Genomic DNA, 20,556 nt, shown 5'->3' on the forward strand with positions numbered 1-20,556 from the left:
ATATATATATATAGGTAGTGGAGTTTCATTTTAATTGTGGATTTGGGGTTTTTTAATCAGAGAATTCACAGGGGGCAGTTTAAATTGGAGAACTTGTGATTTTTAAACAGATTAAACCAAGATCCCTGTTCATGAAACAGCATTGGGATATTTCTACCCAAATGAGGGCAGGGCTGCTCTCTCCATCTTGCTGAGCTACTTACTCCCTTGGTCATGTTTGAAGACAGTGAATTGGCAAAAAACCTAATTCAATGCCATTCCCAAATAAAACATTTATATATTGTTGAACTTTGGTACAACTTAGAAATCACTTTCTACCAATGGCTGTTGTTACTTCGAGAAATTGATCAGTGCCTAATAGTACTGCGGTCTGATAGAGACTGTTTTATTTTTACAAAGATGCCTTACGAGACGACAGATAGTGAATCAAGGATGACAACAAAAACTTTATACAATGTTTTGGTTCAGAATCAGGGAAAAGTGATGACAAGTATAAACCACTATTTGTTTTTTGCGGCCATGCATTCCAGCCCTGGGCCCCAAACCCCACACACCATCCCAGCTGGGCAGCATCCCCAGCCCCAGGTCTGCCCAACTCCCTCCCTTCCTTCCTCCCTCGGACCTCATTCCCCCTTACCCACCACCAGACTTACTTGTAGGAGCTGCTGTCCAAGCTGCTTGGTAGCCATGTGCATGCATGAGCACACAAGTGCACATGGGGCCCCCTTCCTGACCACCCTTCCCCCGCTTCTCCCTGCCCCTTTCAGGCTGCAACTCTGCCAGCCTGCAGAGAGGTCTTTGCAGAAGTGGAATATCTGAGTATATCAATGTTAAAATGAAAAATCCATGTTTTTCTCAGTTAAAAGGGAAAATCTGCATTTTTTTTTACCATTTTTCTGCAGAAAATGGGAAATTTGGATCCCTGTTCATGAGTCAGCAGTGTGATGCAGTCACCCTGGGGTGCATTAACAGGAGTAGCATATTTAAGATATGGAAGGTGACAGTGGCCATCTACTCAGTGCTGATTAGGCCTCACCTGGGCATTGTGTGTTGTTCTAGGTTTGACAGTTTAAGACAGAATTAGACAAAGTCCAGAGTATCCTGAAGCAAGCAACAAAGATTGTAAAAGAATTAGAATGCAAGCCATTTGGGGAAAGCTTGAGAGAACTGGGTATACTTGGGTTAGAGAAAAGAAGATTAAAAGGTGACATGTTTTCAAGTATTTAAAAGACAAAGGAGAAAGAAAGAATAAGGAGGAATTTCTGATTGCATATGGAAGAATATGAAGCAATGGGATTAAATAGCAGCAAAGCACTTATTTATTAGATCAGATTTTCAAATAACTTCCTCACTGTCAGAACAGTACACCAATGGAGCACTTCCCAGGAAACTTTCAGGCTTTCCTTTGCTTGAGGTTTTTGAGAAGAGGCTGTATAATGATTTGTCTGGAATGGTTTAGGAATAGCACATCCTAGATTTGCACAAAGAGTGAATTAGATGATCCTCAAGGTCACTTCCAGTCCTATGAGTCTGAAGGAATTGCCTCAAGAGCATGCGTTAATGGAAGATCATGCTGTTTTGCTTGATTGGTATCAAATGTTTGGCATACCTTGAAAAACTTACCTGTGGGCTAACAGTAGGGCAGTGGTCTCCAGCCTTTTTAAGTAGGAGATCACCTTTGGAATTTAAAACAACCCAAGATCTACTGTGCGCTATCCTGCCCCCCTGCCCAGCAGGTAAGTCTGTAGGGTGGGAAAGGGGGGAGCAGATTGAGGCAGAGGGAAAAACAATTATTTGGGGGTGCACCTCTGCAGCAGGTAAGTCCCAACTTACCCCTGCTCCTTCCTCTGTGGCACTGTCCCTCACTGCGAGGGCCTCAATCTAGCCCTTGCCCCTTCTCTTCCCCATTGACTGACTTCTCAGCACTCAGCCCCCCACCCCAGCCTCAAATCAACTCCAAAAGGCTCTACCGTAGCAGGCTCCAAGGTCTACTGGTGGATTGAGATCTACTGGTTGGTGACTGCTGCAGTAGGGTATAGCACAATATATTAAGCTTTGTTTTCTTTTTGCTTTCAGTAAAGGGCTTTTTTGGCCAACATGTTTTCACTTATGATTGCTAGATGAGCAAAATCAGTCATATTATTTATACATTTATGTGTCCTAATTTCTCTGTATGCACATGGTAAAAGTTGACATTATTCTTGAGGCAAATATGTGTTTTAGCGCAGGCTTGTTTTAGTGCAGTAAAGGGTCATTCTTTTTTACAAATGTTTTTTCTCCATGTATCACCAGGTTAGATGGCCACATGTTCTGTGTATTTAGAAACAATGCTTTAAGATTTTTTCCCCCATGTTTTTATCTTATATTCAACTTTGTTGCTCAGGAGCAATTTTGTCAAGGGAAACTCCATATATTTTTAAACTATTTTGACCAGTGCTTATATCACTATTTTAAAAGACCATAAAACACAATTTATTACGGAGTTTTACCCTCTCCTCCTTTGTAAAGACTCTACAAACGAACAATGGGTACAGACAGAAGTGCAGCTCCCATCTGTAACTCGGAATGATTTTTGCAGTGTTCTGACTTGCAGCGTTACCCCAGACCAAACAGAAGTTGGCTGTTGGTTCCAGGGCAGAAAGGAATCTAGCTGTGCTGGGAGTCTGCAGCCAGGTTCCCATAGCAATGACCAGGGCTCTCTGCCAGTGCTGGCTGTTTTCTGAATGGGTGGGGGGAAAGGCAGCAGCAAGAACTCATTCTTGGGGCACCCCAGCTTCCAAGAATTGGAACCTCCCCTCCCTAACCTGAATTCCCTCTGCTCCCTTTACTCCCGTCCCATTCTGAAAACAGTGACAGGCTGGGAGCTCTGCAGACGTAAGTTACAAAAGACGCTATATTTTTTAACATCTTTATCTGATACCTCATGCAGTGAGGGGTCAGCTTTTCATCCAGTTGGCCATTTTTTAAGCTGTTTGAAGCCATGCATTTGTATTTGGTCGCAGCTATAAACTGCTTTATGTGGCCAGATCAGGCAAAAATTGTCACGTCTGTCTGCATCTAGTATGTCACCACTCCAGTAAATAGGAGATATCTGCCTTTAGCATCTAGATTAAACTCCAGATAAACTTTCAAAAGTTTTCAGGTAATTTACACAACTTTAAAATAAACTTTCACAAAGAGAGAACACCTTTCAGTTGATCTGAAGTCTAACAACACTGTTTTTCAAAGTGCTTTTTCCTAACTAGCCTATTCAAGACATAAAATGGAATGTAATTGGCCAAAAAGCCAATGTAAGTCATGAACTTGTGTTCCTCAATGCATTTTTTCTCCTCTTTCTTTACAGAAAATAGTTCATCCCCTTTGGAGCTTTCTTTTATTTGGAGGGGAAATAGGGGTGTGTTCTGTTTTGTTTATTTGTTTTTTCTACTATCAATTCAACTGCATGCAGCTTTCATTTATATAAAGCATGCTCAGGATGTTTGTCACAGCTTGCTTTTTCTGGAAATGTACAGGATCATTATATATTGTATATCACATTATTTTTATGAAATATCCCTGCTGGATATTTTCTTCTTTTCTGCTTAGCATTTATATATGCCATTTCTCTCACGCTTAGTGCCACCATGTTTTACTCATTTTTTTCATCAGTTCACTGGCCTGCTTCCTTGTTCAACTAGAGCTGTATCACTATATATGTACATTTTCATGCTTATAACCTCCTTACTGGGCGTGTTTACACGTTCATTAACATGCGTTAGATACTGTACATTAGTTTAGTACTTCCTTAATAAAGAACTAGCTAAATGCACAGTATCTAGAGCCTCTGTGCCAGCGCATGGCTTAGTGACACTTGCTGCGCATTAGCCTAATAACACTGTGCAGTAGGCTATTAGCACAGTGTTATTAGGCTAATGCACAGTAAAGCGGCTCGTATAGACACACCCACTGAGTGAGAAAGCTGCTGATTTGATTTGATGTTACCACATCACATGCATTTTTATATAAAATAAGGAATATATGGAATTAGATATATTTTTACAGTCCTTTACAAGATTTTATGCAGAGTATTCCAGTTGCCAGTTTCTGTGATAAAACTGTAACGTTACTCCTTGTATGTGTGCAAATAAAACCTGTGGTTTTAGGGGTCTTAAAATTCATGTAAAACTGGGAAGATTGACCGCTAGAATCTGTAACCATAGGATGGTGTAAACATGATACCGTTATGGTTGTCATGATATATCCTCGGTATGTGTTTCTGGAGGTGACTGGAAAATAAGGTGGCCTGAAGCAGTTAGAGACTTAAAATGGAGGTGGGTTTGATATGTAAGAGATTGTAGGCCCTCCAGATCTGAGGGAAAGCTTGATTTAAGAAGAAATTGAATTTTTTAATACTGCTTAAGAAAAGTTTTAGGTCTAAACAATTACTGGGAGAGTTATATTATAATAAGCACAATGCAACCACAACATAACGATGTGTAAGGATTAAAGAAAGGCTTTTCCATTCTGTTATTGTTGTTGAAACGGTGGAATCAGTTGCTGACTGGTTAGATAACCAGTTGATCACTTGATCAAATTTTCCTTTTGCCCATTTATTTAATTAATGGGAGACTATTCAGCCAACCCAAATGGTGTTTATTAACACAGTGTTACTAATTCAACAGTATAATGGGGGTGGCGGAGGGCAAGGAAATATAAAACAGGAATTTCTTACCAAGGTTCTACTGATGTTTTCTTTAGGGCTAATGGAATACAGTGGCACCTGATCCAAAGTCTAGTGTTAATGGCCTAACTTTTATTATCTAGGCAAAATGCTGGAGAGTTCCTTTAGTTGTGGAAACTCTGAAAACCAATTCAAGCCAGTTCCTTGTGGGTCTCACGGAGACATGTATAGGCAGACAGTGGGTGCATCTACATGAGACCCTTAATTTTGCATTGCATAATTTACTGTGAGGTAATCATATGTCTACAAAGGGCTCAGACTGGGAGATCCTTTTCTCCCAGCCAGCTCTCCATAGTCACGGGGCTTGGGTGGGGATACCCTTATCTCCCAGCACTGGCTACAACTGCAGAGCTCCAGCTGGGTAATAAGGGCCTCCCAGCCCAAGCCCCATGACTGCAGAGCTCTGGCTGGGAGATGAGGATCTCCTAGCACTGGCCCCACAGTTGTGGAGCTGGCGCTGAAAATCGTTCTGGGAGCTCCCTGCTGGCAGGGGCAGAGGAACCTGCTCCTCGCCCAGCTCTGGAGGGAACAGGCTGGGGAGCTTGTTCTCTGCTTGGCTCCACACTCAGAGCTGGGCAGGGAACAAGTCCCCGAGCCTTTTTCCCTCCCGCTCTGCGTTCATGTTTCTGAGCAGGGAAAAAACTGTCCAACCTCTACCCAGGGTGCAGGGCAGGGGCTGGGAACTATCCTGGTCAGAGACAGTTTGGAAACTGTCTCTATGCCCCTATGCCCCAATTTGGTGATTGGGGATTTAGCACAGGGCTTGGAAAGAGCTGTAGGGATGGGGTAGTTCCCAGCCCCTTGCCCCAATCTGCCCCAACTTTGTCCCCACCCCAGGAGCAGGCGGCCCCTGGGGCCAGGGGACAGCTGTCTCCTGGCCCGGTGTTCCCTGCCAGCCCCTGGGCTAGCACCCAGGGAGCCTGGAGCTCCCTCAGTGGTGGCAGGAGACCATTGCAGGGCTGCAGGAAACTTGGAGCAAAGAGCAGCAAATCTGCTTCCTTATCCCCACATGTGTAAATGCCTGCCCAAAACCCTTACTCTGGAGTAGCATACACCAAAGTAAATTTAGTCAAGATTTAAAACTCTGAGAAGGATTTGATTCCTAAGCAGTCCCCCTTATTTTCTCAGATTATCTTTAAGTGGGGCTTCCTAGACTGAGTGATACCTACTGGGTGCATGTACATGTGAATTTAAGATGGCTTAAATTTAATTCGCATTAAACTAATGCGAATTAAGCAGGTTTGGCAGGTGTCTAAACATGGTGGGACTTGGAACTAACTTCAGTCTCAGATTGCTTCAGCCCTGCTGTGAACCTCTGCGGCCACTTGGGGGAGCTCCAGCCTCTTGACAGCCATGTCAAAGCCAGAGCCAGCTAACAGCATTTGGCAGCCATCTTGGAAACACACTCTGCCTTCTGTTCCCTGGCCTGCTCCTTCCCTGCCCACGAGCCACATACCAAGCACAGAGGCAGCACACGGTAGCTCCCTCCTTCCCACCCTGCCTCCCTGCACCAGAGCTACCTCTGCTTCTGCCAGCAATGTCAGCAGCACCCTACTGCTCCAGCCTGGCCCCTGACTGTAACGACCAGCACCCCATGCTCCTGCTGGCTATGGTGCTGTCCCTGCTGCCTGCAGCAGGCACCCCCACCCCACCCAAGCCCCAAGAGAGCTGCATATCCACCAGGAGGAGCCAGGGCACTAGCTGCAGAAGGCCCTGGCTAACCCCCAACTCCTGCACTCCCTGCTGCAGCCCACCACCCACACACCCCCTACCCCCTGCCCACCTCCAGCACCAGTGTCCCTCCATCCCACCCACCAACAAAAAAACCCTCCCGCTTACAAGTGGCAAACTATATAGAGAGTAACCCAGGCATGGTGGAGGAGAGGCCAGCCAGGAGTCCTGAGGCTGGGCTCTGGCAGGCCCCCTAGTGGCTTGGCAGACCCAGGACTAAATTTGCATTAAACTAATGTGGAGTAACGCATTTATACATACATTAATCTGCATTAACAAATTTGATATTTGGCTTGGACGAGTATCAAATTTAGGCTCATGTAGCCTAAAATCATCATTTCTAAGCCACTTTAAGGGCACGCATGTGTAGACTCGTGCCCCTAATGTGGCTTAAATTGGCTAATCCGTATTAAATGACCATATGTAGGCACACCTGCTGACAATGACATACCTCCTCTTACCACCCAACCAATATAACAGGCTCAGTAGTTTATGCCTGTGTCAGAGCCTTTGGGCATGTTTGGTCAAGGCCTTAGTATCAGTGAACAGGTAGTATATTGGAAAATATGACCTATACAAGGTTGTATAATTAAACGTTTTGATATACAGTAAAAACTGTGTTATTCATAGATTCATAGACATTAGGGCTGGAAGGGACCTCAGAAGATCATCACGTCCAGCTCCCCATCCGAAGGGCAGGAAGTCAGCTGGGGTCATAGGATCCAATCAAGACAAGCATCCAATTTACTCTTGAAGGTGTTCAGTGTAGGTGCTTAAACCACCTCTGATGGCAGGCTGTCCCAGACCTTGGGGGCTCGGACAGTAAAGAAATTCTTCCTTATGTCCAGCCTGAAACGGTCTTGCAATGGTTTATAACCATTCAACCTCGTCGTCCCCTGGGGCACTCTGGTGAGCAAACGTTCCCCCAGAAACTGCTGGTCACCCCGATAAACTTAGAGGTGGCCATCAGATCACCCCTGAGCCTGCGCTTTTCCAGGCTAAAGAGCCCCATGGCTCTCAGCCTGTCATCATAAGGTCTGTTTTCCTGACCTCTGATCATGTGCATGGCTCTTCTCTGGACTCTCTCAAGCTTCTCCACATCCTTTTTGAATTGTGGAGCCCAAAACTGGATGCAGTACTCCAGCTGCGGCCTCACCAAGGCTGAGTACAAGGGGAGAATGACGTCCCAGGATTTGCTTGAGAAGCATCTATGGATGCAAGCCAGTATTTTGCTCGCTTTACTAGCCGCAGCACTGAAGGCTTATGTTCATCTTGTGGTCAATGATGACCCCCAAGTCTCTTTCTTCCATAGTGCTAACCAGCGTAGCACTGCCGAGCTATAAGGATGCTGCAGGTTTTTCCTCCCAAGGTGGAGAACCTTGTATTTTTCGGTGTTAAACACCATCAGGTTCTCATCCACCCATTTGCTGAGCCTGCTCAGGTCAGCCTGGATCACCCTCCTTTCTTCTGATGTAGATGCTTTGCCCCAAAGTTTGGTGTCATCAGCTAACTCAGCCAGTCCGCTTCTGATTCCAGTGTCCACATCATTAATGAAGATGTTGAACAATATGGGTCCAAGGACAGAGCCTTGGGGGACTCCACTGGTCACAGGGCACCATAATGATTGACTTCCGTCAATTATTACCGTCTGGGTCCAACCACAGAGCCAATTCCCCGGCTGGTGGATCGTGGTGGACCCAAGGCCACAATTAGCCAGTTTCTCCAAGAGGTGATCATGGCATACCAGATGAAAGACTTTTTTGAAATCAAGATATATGACATCGATCTCTTCTCCCTTGTCCAGGAGATAGGTCACCTGGTCATAGAAATAAATGAGATTGGTCAAGAAAGACCTACCCGCAACAGACCTGTGCTGGTTGGATTCCTGGAGAGCCAGAGGGCCTGCTGTGCCCTCTTGCTGCCTTTCTTCCAAGATGGGAAAGAATTAGCTTGTGCATTGAGGATCGCTCCCTTGAGGAGCAACCACTCTTCCTGAACGCCCCTCCCCCTGGGGTCGTGGTCCCTTAGGGCCTCACTGACAAGCCTCCTGAGCTTGTCAAAGTCGGCTTTCCTGAAGTCAAGGACTTCAGTTGCTGACTGACTTGCCAGCTTTATGGCAGATGGTGAAGGTGATCAGCTTGTGGTTGCTGTCACCCAGCTTCCCACTGATCTCTAGGTCACCGATTAGGTCATGCCCACTAGCCAGTACCAGGTGGAACAGTGGTGGGCACTTCCAGTTTCACTTTACCTTACAAACGGCTTGTAAGGTGCTGGTTAATGTAGCTTTTACTGTATTTAAAACTAAATTACAGCATGCACTTTGCATACAATCTTGTCTGTAACATCAATGATACTGAGCATGCAAATGTTCAATGATTCTGAGCATGCAGATGTTCCAGGGTGGGTATATACATGCAGGGAAGCAGAAACAGCAGCCTGCTCCAGCCCACACTGGCCCTGCACTGGCCCCCTGCAGCAGCCAGAGGGAGCTCTAGGCTCCCCCTCGGTGCTAGCCCATGGCTGGCAGGGAGCACAGGGCTGGGCCTGGATGCCTGTCCCGGCAGCAGGCAATCTCCTGCCCTGTGCTGCCTGGCTGACCAGGAGCAAATTTGCTCCCAGTTGGCCATCTACATGTGTCATACTGCACAGTAATTACTTATGAGTAAATTTGCTACTTGTATTTACAGGTAGCAAATTTATTCATGATTAAAGCACATTACTGCTCGGTAAGCATCTGTACGTGTAGATGGTGACACCTTTTGCACAGTAATTTGCTCTAATCTCGAGTAAAATGTCTCATGTAGATGTACCCACTGTGCATTTGGTTTGTTTGATGGCACTTCTGGTTTCCAAAAATACAGTTATTATTTTTTCTAATAGTGTTAATTGTGAGTACATAAATTACCCTAACATTGCTGCATTAAAGGGTATTGATGGAAGTAGAGAATCTTAAAAAGGACCAAAAAGCTACTCTGTTGTAACAGGTTGAATGGAATGGTGATGATGGAAGGAACAAAATAATTGGAAAATAAATTATCTTTAAGAAATCTTTACTACAGACAGACTCACTAGTTTTGCAAGACATCTCTGACAAGAAGAAATTGATTACACTTTTAAGCTTGTTATCCTTTCGCTATATCTTGTTCTGCCTTTTTAATCTGAGTAGTGCCACTGTTGCAATGACAAACACTTCTGTCTTTGTGGAATTCAGAAAAGAACTCTACCAATGTGCAGACTCTGAAACTCTAAAATAGCAATATATTAATTAAATAGTGGCAAAAGCTACAAATGCAACTATCATAAACTACTTTTGGCAGCTGGTCTCTGACGGTGTGTTACATTTGTTCCTTTTTTGTTTTTTCTTAGGAAGTAACAATGACATTTTGATACTTAAGAAGTTGAAAACATTGAATTCCTGCTATAATATGCTAGAACTTTCTTCTGTGCTTTTTGGTAGGGAGACTAGTTCTACCATCCAGATAGTTTAGTGCTTGATTTTCCTTGGTAGAAAAGTGAGGTTAAACAGACTTCCCTCCTTCATTTTTTGTTAAAGGTAGGAAAAGAGAGATTGAATGGTGTTCAGTGGTTTTATTATATTATATATCTTCTCTTCAAAAGCAGTCTTTATCAAATCATTCTAAAGAGAATACCAAGACTAGATGGACAAACGGTTAGATCTGGAATGATAAATTCTATATTCTTAACATCAGTAAATATGTCAATTCAAATATTAGTGAAAATTGAAAAGTAAAATTTTAAATGTCTTAGCATTTTTTACTGATGCAAAGGAATTTACCTATCCATCATAGTATCCAGGGGTCTCATATTGACTAATTTATTCATACAGTGCTCCTGTGATGTAGAGGGGCATTCTCCTGGTTTATTGATCTGAATTTGCAGGACAGAAACATAGTGATGTGCCAAATGCTAGCTCTGTGATAGAAGGAATAAAATCCCTACATTCTGAAACCTGAGGTACCACATAACAATTTCCATTTTTACACTGAGAAAACAATCCTAGGGAGTTCATTATCACTGAATTTTAAAAACTTAGAGTTGGTGGTATAGATTCTTACTCTGAGAACTTTCTCTGGTGCAATTCCCCTGCTCTCCAGGACAGTAATATAAAACAAAATCCCATAAACAATGACATGGAGAAGATAGCTGAAACCAGGACCACCAGTACTTTAGTACCTTAACTACTAACCATAGATTTATTCTCTTCATTCTGTCCTCAGAAACCTTACATTCTGTTCTGCACAGTGGCACAGCTTTAGCAGGAAGGATGGAGATTGTCCCTATCTAGAGTATTCTATAACCTGGTGGTTTAGGGGTAGTAGAAGATCTGGGTCTCAGGCTGAAAAAAAGCACTAGATTGGGGTTTCCCACTTTCTGGCCAAGTGCCCTGACTGCTAAATTATTATGTAAAAAATTGACACTGGCAGTGGTATTTATGCTACTGCTTCTTCTGCTGGATATATATATATATATATATATATATATATATATATGTGTATTTTAAAGAAAATGGCCAGATCTGCATTTTCCAAAGTCTTGATCCAGTGTGTAATAGATTTGCATGGAGCATGCCTACTAGATCAGGCCCCTCAAGGGACATAGGTTCTGTTCTGTCTAATTTCTTAAGCCATAATTAAGATGATTATTTGGTAAGAGACAAGAGGTACAAAGGCCAAGACAAAGACAGTTCTGGATATAAACAGAAGCAGGATCGTGGGTACCTAAGTATCTTAATAAAAAGACTAGAGTACCTGTAAAGTTTTAGTTGCTTCCAGATATAAGGTGGGTGAAGTAGATCACAGAAGAAGAAAGAATCTGGGTTCTTTTTCCTCTCTTACATTATAGAGTTGTAATAAAGGTTTTTCTTTCAGTTTTTCGATTTAGAAAAACTGTATGATTGCTGACCCACTTTCCCTGGTCCCATTTATGTGCTCTTTTTTGCCCTTCCCTCTTTCTCTAGCCAAATCCAAACATTCTGAAGCACACAGGCTATAATTTTCAGAAATAGCAAGTAATTTTGGGTACCCAGTTTAAATTAACTTAAAGGGACCAATAATCATGAAATCCTTCTGAAAAACATACCCCTTTAACATGTCTTAATCATTAGATTACTATGGAAAATGTTGGTCATGGTGTCCCCAACACAGCTGTGTTGAACAATACCTAAACAGTTTCAAACTCCTGCTTGGTCATCAGAAATTTCTTCCCACTACACGTGACAGTACAACAGTAATTTTAATGAAATTGGAACCCTCTCTGTTGCTGCTGCATACAAGGCAACAGAACTTGTTCCTATTCAGCTTTCATGTTGAAGTAGATTTCACAGCTGGTCAAATAAAGTTCTAATAAGTCTGTTCTAATAAATCAGCAGCCTCCCCCCTCCCTGCTGCTCCTCCCTATATTTAGCTAATTTTAATTCATAGATTGGTGTCTTTATACACAGGCAAGCCAAATTAGATGTGAGAACAGCAACTGCAAAGGTTGATGAAATGACCAAAGTGATTGAGGATCTTCAATCTCAAGTGGAGAGAAAGGTATTCTAACTGCAGGAGATTCTTCTAGTACAAACATAAAGCGCTTATATTCACTTCAAAGTGTTCTTTTTGTAACATCATAACATTTCATTTTTTATGTTCAAGCAAAAGTAAGAAATCTTTGACTAATTCACATGATTTGCAGGAAGAAGATGTTGTATCAGCTCAGGAGAGAGAGGAAGCATCAGACAGACGCTTGCAGCAACTACAATCTAGCATAAAACAATTAGAAACAAGGTAAAGAGATTAATGTTGTTGGATCTGAAAGATGGAATTGATTACAACAACATGAAATTTGAGAATTTAGGTTTCATAATCTTTAGGATTTCCTGTTTCTCAAAATTTACATGTTTACTTTATCCTGGACTAACAGTACTTTTGCTGCTCAGTTCATAGAACCCTCTCAAAATTATCTGAATTGCTTTCTTTTCACCTGAATAAAGGTTATGGGACCACTGTTTGCTTGATCCTACTCCCATGTAGTTTTGCAAATGACTTCAGTTCAGTGGAGTAAGATTAGAGCTCATATCAAGCTAATCCATGGATCCCATTCACAAATTCCATTAATATTGGGTGGAACTGCCTATCTAAGTCTCAGTCTGAAATATTTCCATGCATTGGCCACCTTAATACAGCCCTCCTCCATATTAAATCAAGTAAGAGATGATTCTAAGCCTCAGGTTGGGAGTCTTGGAACTAGTAAAATCATTGTTGTAATGAAACTTTTAGTGATAAGTGTCAGTGATATAGTTTCTTGAATACTAATGAAGGACATGAGTTCAGTTATAGTACCACCAGTTGTAATGTATGTCACAAACCTCATTGCAGGGTGCCCCAGAGCCCTAAGTTTCTCCTTTCTGTCCATCTTGTCCCACGGAACAGACCAAGGTTTACCCTGATATAACTCCTTCTCCTCATAAGCTTCAGCTCCACTGCCGTCATACCAGACCTCACAGCAGGGGAATCTTTGTCTGGTCTAGGTGGCTTCCCTGGGTCTGAAATAAATTTTAGGTCCCCCTTTCCATAGAACTGGTAAGCCTGGAATAACTTTCACCCAGAGATCACTTTTTACCATATGCACTAAATAAGGAGACAATAAAAGGATTTATTATATAGGACAAAAGAGAATAGACCAGAAGTTTGAAGACAGAAGAGAAAGACAGTTCAAGTTTCTTAAGTTCTCATTTAGTATGCCTTAGTCCTCCTGAGAGGCTCCCAAAACACAGCCTTCTTACTGATTCTGTCAACTCTGGCTGCAAGGGCCTTGGACCCATCTCCAGCTGAGGAAAAAATGCAAAAAATAACCATACCATAGACTGCCCCCTAAATAACTCCAAGCTAGAACCAGTCCTCTTGTCCCCTTCTCCCTCAACTAGTCTTATCCCAATTCAAATGAGTAGCAGAATCCTCCAGAAGCTTCTCTCCCAGGGACATGTGGCATTCCTTTGACTGATAGGTCATTTCTCTCAGAAGCTTTTGCTTTAGGAGTTGCTTTTCCCATTATAAGCAGACAATGCCTTGGGTGCCCAACCCAGTAATGTCTCTTTCTGCCCATGTCTGGGTGTGGCAGTTGTTCTTATGTATGCATCCCATACTTCCTTGAGTAAACCATGTCCAGTATCATGAAGCTATATACAGGCAATGTACCATAATCTATAAAATTATAAAAGTGACAAAAATGGATACAGCATAACCTGGGCTTTCCAACAATATCACATACACGGTATCAGTTAAATAAATACAAGAAAACATTCATGACACCCCATGAGCCTCCCCAGACCATAGTGCAGCTCATAACAGTTCATTTAAGCTTTCAAGGTTTCCAGGAGAGAATCTGGCTGAATAAATTAATTCTGGATCAGAATTTTGATTTTAATTCTTACCCATCAAGCATTTGGCCAAACAACTTGATAACTTGATAGTAATGCAAATCCAAAATGCATTAATTTCCCATTTAACAAGTGGAAGAAAAGCTCCTTGTCTTGAATTTGAGTACAGGCAAGCAGGCTGGGTCTGAGCCTGGAGCTGCCACTGCTGCGAACACGGCTATGTAGCTGGGCCTGTGCTTCATGCCCTAGGATAGAGTGGTGGTGGGGCCAGCAGTGGTAGGGTAAGCAGCAAGTGACAGGAGGGCAGGTGCCAGTGGGGGCAGGCAGCAGGGGTTAAGCCACTTGATCCCTTCTGCTACCTGCTCCCCCAAGCCATGTGCTCCTGCTACTGTGCAGTGGTGATAGCGACAAATTTAGATGCTCCTCTGATAATTAGATTCTAGACATGGGAAGTTATAACACATTTGTAAATTTTCCATGTCTAGAATCTAATTATTAGGGGTTTGTCTTAAATGCAGTCATCTTAGATTCATGTAAATATAGTATGTGGAAACATTTGCTAATACATGACATACTTCAAGTATTTTAATTTACTAATCTGTACATAGAGAATTGTGATTTTTTTTCTTCATTGACTTGCTCCTTGTTTCACTTTTTTTTTTCTTTATTTCCTTGTCTCTTATAGATGATAGGAAATAAGCTACTTGATTGCAGTCATAAAATAGTAATTATGCTCAATTATAACTTTGGCCTTTTACTAATCTGTACGTAGAGGTCTCCCTGAGATTGGTGCATCAAAATTTTTCTTGCTTATCCTTGGTGTTCACCAGTAATGTCAATCATAATTAATAAAAATAATTATGATTATAATAAATAATTAAGCATTATAATGCAGCAGTAAGAATTTCTAGAACTATGTTACAATCTCCAACTTCTTATGACTGACAGCATGGTTGTAAATTTTTTGTTGTCCTTATCCAATTACTCCTTTTCCCTTTTTTTAAAAAGTCCAAAAGGACAGGCATTTATATATATAATACTGTTTCTTTAAGGTGCATCTGTTTTTGTTGTTTAACAACTGATGTTAGACCAATTTGTGTGACATCAACTGGTTGCCCTTGCAGTGACTGTTACATACAGAAGATTATACTGTAGGGTCAGGAACAAACAACAAAAGTTAGCAAATTATAGTGCATCGCTGCAACCCAGCATAGGTGTCTCAGAGTAGCAGCACCTTTCTCATTTGCACCCATTTCTTCAAGATTAACTTGTTTCTTTCTGTTTTTCTGAGGTGTATGAATGGCCAACTGAGAGGTTTTATACAAAAATCAGCAAAACAGGCTTCAGAAATGAGAGAGTTTTTAGTAAATTTTGTTCTGTCAATAAGAGGTATTGTGTCTTTACAGACTTCGTGTAGCCACTCAAGATGCCGAACAATTGAAAACAGCAAGAACAGCCCTAGAGAAGCAGGTTAGAGAGCTACAGGCAAAATGTTCACATCTCGAAGAAGAGAAATATGATGCTGTCGTAAAAGTCCGAGATAGCATGCAACTCTTAGAGGAAGCTAATCTACAAAAAAATCAGGTAAGATAGAGGATCCAGAACTTTCTTGATTATTAGACTACTTACTACTTTATGTTGTTAGGTGCCAGATTATAATACTAAAACAGCTAAGTTGGGACTCATTTACAATGCAGTTTCTCCTGATCCTGTTACAACATCATTAAAACCGAGGGAAAAATCACCAGAGTTTAGTTAAACTATAGAGATGCACTAGTGCATCAGTCCGTATCGTATCAGCACCAATGAAAGGAAAATCGACATTATTGGCAATGCCTTTTTTAGCTGATGTTGGCAATAATGTTGCCAATAAATGTTGTGTGCATGTGCACAGCAACAGCATGTACACTGCTGAGAGTGCAGCCCAACAGTGTGGAGCACAGCATCTGGCTGGTAAGTCTGTGAGAGAGAAGGGGAATGGGGGAGGTAAGGGGCATGAGGGGTGCAGATCAAGGGCCCCACAGTGAGGGAGATCGGGGCTGGGGCAAGGGCAGGTGCTGCACAGCCAGGGTGGGGTGGGGCATGGGACAGAGCTGCAGGTTTCTTGTCTAGAGGTGTAGGGGGCAGGGGGGCAGCTCCTGTGTGCGCCCCAGGAGAAGCATGGGGAAGCGCATGCCCCCCAGACTTGTGTGCAGAGCGAGGGTGAGCTGTGCACTGAGGGCCAAGGGCTGTGCCAGGCTCTTCCAAGTGGTGGGGCTGGGCAGGGGCTGCATTTGCGGTAGGTGGCAGCAGCACTGGGAGAGGAGGCTACAGGGGGCTACGGCAAATTTTGGGGTGGCTATAGCTCACCCCATAACCCCCTTCCCAGTGTAGCCACCATCCACCCTACCCCCACCATCCCCAAGCACAGCCCCCAGCCTGCAGTGGCCACTCGCCCTTGCCCCGCACACAGAACCTGGGGGCACATGCCCTCCATACCTCCCCCGGGTTGCATGCAGCAGTGGGAGCCCCCCCTGCATACCCCGTGGACAAGCTCCCTGTGGCTCTGTCCTATGTCCCACCCCACACTGGCTGCCCCAGCCTCAGCCCCACCCCCTCCCTCACCATGGGGTCCTTGATCTGTGCCCCCATGCCCCTTCCCCCCAACAGCCTTACCAGCCAGATGCTTTTCTCCAAGCTGCCGGGCTGCATATCAGCAACTGGATTGGTATCAGCTGATATGGCTGGTCAATAATCGAAATCAGCCCAGAAAATCTTTATCCATGCATCCCTACTAGACTGTATGATTCTATTCATCAAACCGTCCGACAGGAGTAGGCCAGTTATATCAGAGGTCCCATTTTCTGAAAACCAGGCATTCAGGAAACTGCTAGTAGTTTGAAGTATGTTTGCTGGCAAGACACTAGTTTGTAAAAATCAGCAAATGAAGTCTAGATAGTTAATATTTATGGAGCATATTACCTGTACCTGAAATAGGCTCTTCTAACCAGAAGAAGCACATAAAAATTAGGTAGTTTATTTCAGTACTTACCTTCTTGCAGGGGGTTCAGGCAATGTGACAAGGCAGGATTGAGCCTGAGCTAGTATTTATCTCCTTGCACCTTACAGGCACCCTTCAGAAGATCACACAGCACCTCAGAATGCCCTGGCATCCTGGTTCAGAGTCACTGTATTAGAGGGTGCAAGGAAAGGGATAGTGGCTATACCAGTATCTCCTCCTGTATCCACCAACATCTGGAATATTCTCTACCCCTATTGTTTGCAGTTGCCTGGCCTAGCTAGTTTCTATTCTTCTGGAGGATGAATAGCCACAAGCTACTTTCCTGCAGCTGTTGCTGATTGTCTTTGGAGTCATCAGTCCTCATTTCCTGATAAGCAAGATCTGACCCCTATAACTTGGCCTCTGGAGCTTGGAAGAGGGAAAACCAATGCGAGAAGCAGAGTGAAAAGAAAAAATGAAAAACTTTTTTCCAAAGTCATTAGAAAGGAAACATATTATTCTTTTCTGGTTTAATTTGGAAAGTGTCACCAAAGAGTAAAATCTCATTTTGATGGCATGCATAAAGGTACAGAGTTTAAGAAAATGTTAAGATTCCTATATCTGAGCTATTGCAGTATACATCTTTTTATCCAGTTCAGCAGACTGTTCAGTGCTATCCACAGTCAAATATTCTGCAAAGCATTATGCCAGAAATAAATGGTTTGGTAAAATTACTGTAGTTGCAGTACAGATTTGAAACACTAATTGAACAGGTATAGAGGTAAAACATCTGGCATTCTTGAAAGTAGCAGATGAGTATATTCCTATTGTGAGAATAAAATGAATTAGTAAAATACAGCTAATTGATAATCTTGAGAGAGAGAGAGATTCATTGTTCTGAGCTTTATGAATTAAACAGAACAAAGAACCAAAATGTAAAGAATAACATATACACTTTCATATTTCTGGTTTTGAACACTAATCCTTAAAAAAAATTATTTGGAACAGTGAGCTTCCATCCATCAGGATGATGTAAAATGTGTGTCTCCTGGGAAAGTAACAGATTTTTAAGGCATGGAAATGAGGTAGCATCTCTTCTTGGAGAAATTGGGGCTTACAAAAGTGAGATCCACAAAAGGCCTGAAGAATTTAAAAAATGATAGTAACAGGAAATGAAGTACAATGATTGAAATAAATTAAAACAGAAAATAACCAAGCAGAATGATCAGAGACTGACTCATTGCTCGTTTTGTAGCTGTTATGAGCTGTTTATTGTACATAGCAACGAGTTCTTAGATTTCTCCATCGTCCTCTCCTTTGCCCCTTCTTCAGTGCATGTTCTGTGTTTCACACGGTCCTATTTCAGAGACTCCTTCACAACTCCTCCTCTCAAGAATTCTGTATGTCACTTTCCTCCCATGTCGCCATTAGACTTCAGAGTACTGAGGTCCTTGCATCATACTCTTCCTCCATTTGGGGTGGTCCCAGGCAATAGACTCCCACAAGTTGATATTGCGTTCTTCCAAGTTGGCCTGATGTCACAAAATTTATATGCCTGTTTCCTCAGGTGTCTAAAGGTTGCATTTGGATTTCTTCATCAATGTCAGCCTTCTGCGAGAGAAGGTTTCCAAAATACCAGAAATACTCAGTGTTTTCCAGTTTCACTGTGAATCTGAATTAGCAGAGCTTGGGACTGCTCATGAAGGGTGTTTATAACAGGAGGCAGGGAGGGAAGAGGAGGGGTACTTTAATTAGACTGGCTTCAAGAGCCTTTCTGAGTAAAGTGTCTGTGTATCAATGCATATGTATCAGCATCTGTAACAGGGTGGCCTCCTCATCAGGCTCCGCCAGCTACCCTGCTCCTGGAGTAACTGCTTGCTTTGCTTGCCTGCCATGCCTTGATGGAAAAATATGAGAGTTGTTACTAACACGGGAGGCTACCCATTTTTCACCCTGCTGACAAGGGCCTAATACCTGCTCTGACCCCCCTTGCAGATGTTATTCTGGTGTTACTTCTCCAGGCCTATGGTTAAAGCAAACTGGGAACACAGTTGTAGCTCTTCTCTCTTCACATGCCACCCCTCTCTCACCAGAGTCCCATTTACTCTGTTGGCTCTCACCCAGCCTCTTTCACACTGCCCTCTCTCAGGGCCACACTCATCCTGCCCGGCCTCACCCAGCTTTGGGCTTAGCTCCCCTCGCCTGTGTCAGCCCCAGCACAACATGTTGGGTGTCTCCTGCTACCCTCACCTGAGCGTTGACTGAGCGATTCTACAACTATAGGCCTCTTTTGCTCCTAGCTCCTCACTGGGCCAGTATGGCCCCAGTGGGCCTCCTCACTCATCCCCACTCACAGGGCTGCTGTGTCCATGGCCCATCTCACTCAGGGTCTGTCTCGCACCCCCCCAGGCTTTCCCCTGCTGCCTAGGAGCAGCCCCAGGTCCCTCCTCCGGCCTCAGCTCTGCCTCAGGGCTCCTTAACAATTCCTGGGCTCTCCCTGCTCATTAGAACACCACCAGGGATGTGGGGCTGAAGTTATAAAGCACCCTGACCTACTTTTCACCAGGGAGGTAACTGGCCTTGCATTTCCTGGGGGCTCTCACGCCACTAGGAGCCCCACCAGACCACTCTTCCCCAGCAGGGTGCGGTTTTGTGTCTTACCCAGGACAAGGGGTCACTTCTACCCCATGGTCCCTGCCCTTACCTCCTGACTATGGCTGGTGCAGCCTCTCAGCCTGATGTTTCCTCCTGCAGCAAACTGCCACCCAGTTTATATGCCTGGGTCCAAAATGGCTGCCCTCATCAGGCACCTGGCTGCTGCCTGTTTTCTGCCCTTAAAGTGGCCAGTGCCCTGCCACAGCATTCCTATGCTGAAAAATGGCACTAGTGGCACTTTGACTAATGCTTGTTGAACCAGCTTTATTTTAAAGCACACCTGCCACGATTTTCAGCATGGGGATGTGATTACACATGATGCTGGAGTCTGCTGCTCGATTTCATTGAGTCTGCTCTGACATGTAATTACAATGCATTGGAGCAGCTTCTCTGCATGTGTACAGGTGCCCTAAGAGCTTGTTGATGGAGGACCTTAGTCTTCTGAATGTTAATTGTCAGTCCCATTTTATTGTATGCTTCGGTAAAGATGTCAGCAATTGTCTGAAGATCTGTTTCCAAGTGAGTACAGGCTACAGCACCCTTAGACATCAATGTAGTGCACTATATTGACTCAGACATACACTTGATGTTCAAGTATATGTATTTCCTGATGTGCCCAAGTTCACTTAGTCTAGAAAATTAAATATCTTATATATGTATGAAAATTTTGTATGGAACAGTAATTCTCATGCCATTCAGCATTCCATCACATTCATTTTCTCTTTACTAGAAATGAGATTATAATAACTGATTTTTTTTTAATAAATAGCATTTGTTAGCATTAACAGTATTACAGATTGTTAATATTACAGTGTTTCAGATTGTTTTTTCCTGTAGGCCTTGCTTGGAGAAAAGCAAAAAGAAGAGGAAATAGAAAATATGAAAGAAGCAGTTTCTCAGCTTGTACAAGATGCTGCTGCCAGAACTAGAAAGGAAGTAAGTTATCTTATAGTAAAATAGTCTGCATAATTTCCAGTGCTTGTTTTAGAGTTTATTCCACAAGCTGGAGGAGAGCAGATTTAGATTAGATATTAGGAGGAACTTCTTCACAGTTCGAGTGGCCAAGGTCTGGAACGGGCTCCCAAGGGA

The 20,556-nt window shown here is 43.2% G+C and overlaps 1 protein-coding gene across 1 annotated transcript in view; it reads left to right on the top strand.

Annotated features, from left to right (window-relative positions):
- Positions 1-20,556, top strand: part of SCLT1 (sodium channel and clathrin linker 1) — an 83,464-nt gene that overhangs the window by 26,713 nt on the left and 36,195 nt on the right. Inside the window, exons 9-12 of the mRNA XM_019533980.1 lie at positions 11,913-12,003; positions 12,149-12,240; positions 15,239-15,416; positions 20,305-20,403. Of these exons, the coding sequence (XP_019389525.1) occupies positions 11,913-12,003; positions 12,149-12,240; positions 15,239-15,416; positions 20,305-20,403 (460 nt within the window). The remainder of the gene's footprint in view (positions 1-11,912; positions 12,004-12,148; positions 12,241-15,238; positions 15,417-20,304; positions 20,404-20,556) is intronic.

The sequence above is a fragment of the Crocodylus porosus genome, unplaced genomic scaffold, assembly GCF_001723895.1.
Source record: "Crocodylus porosus isolate Cpor-Errol unplaced genomic scaffold, CroPor_comp1, whole genome shotgun sequence".
NCBI classification, from domain to species: Eukaryota; Metazoa; Chordata; order Crocodylia; family Crocodylidae; genus Crocodylus; species Crocodylus porosus.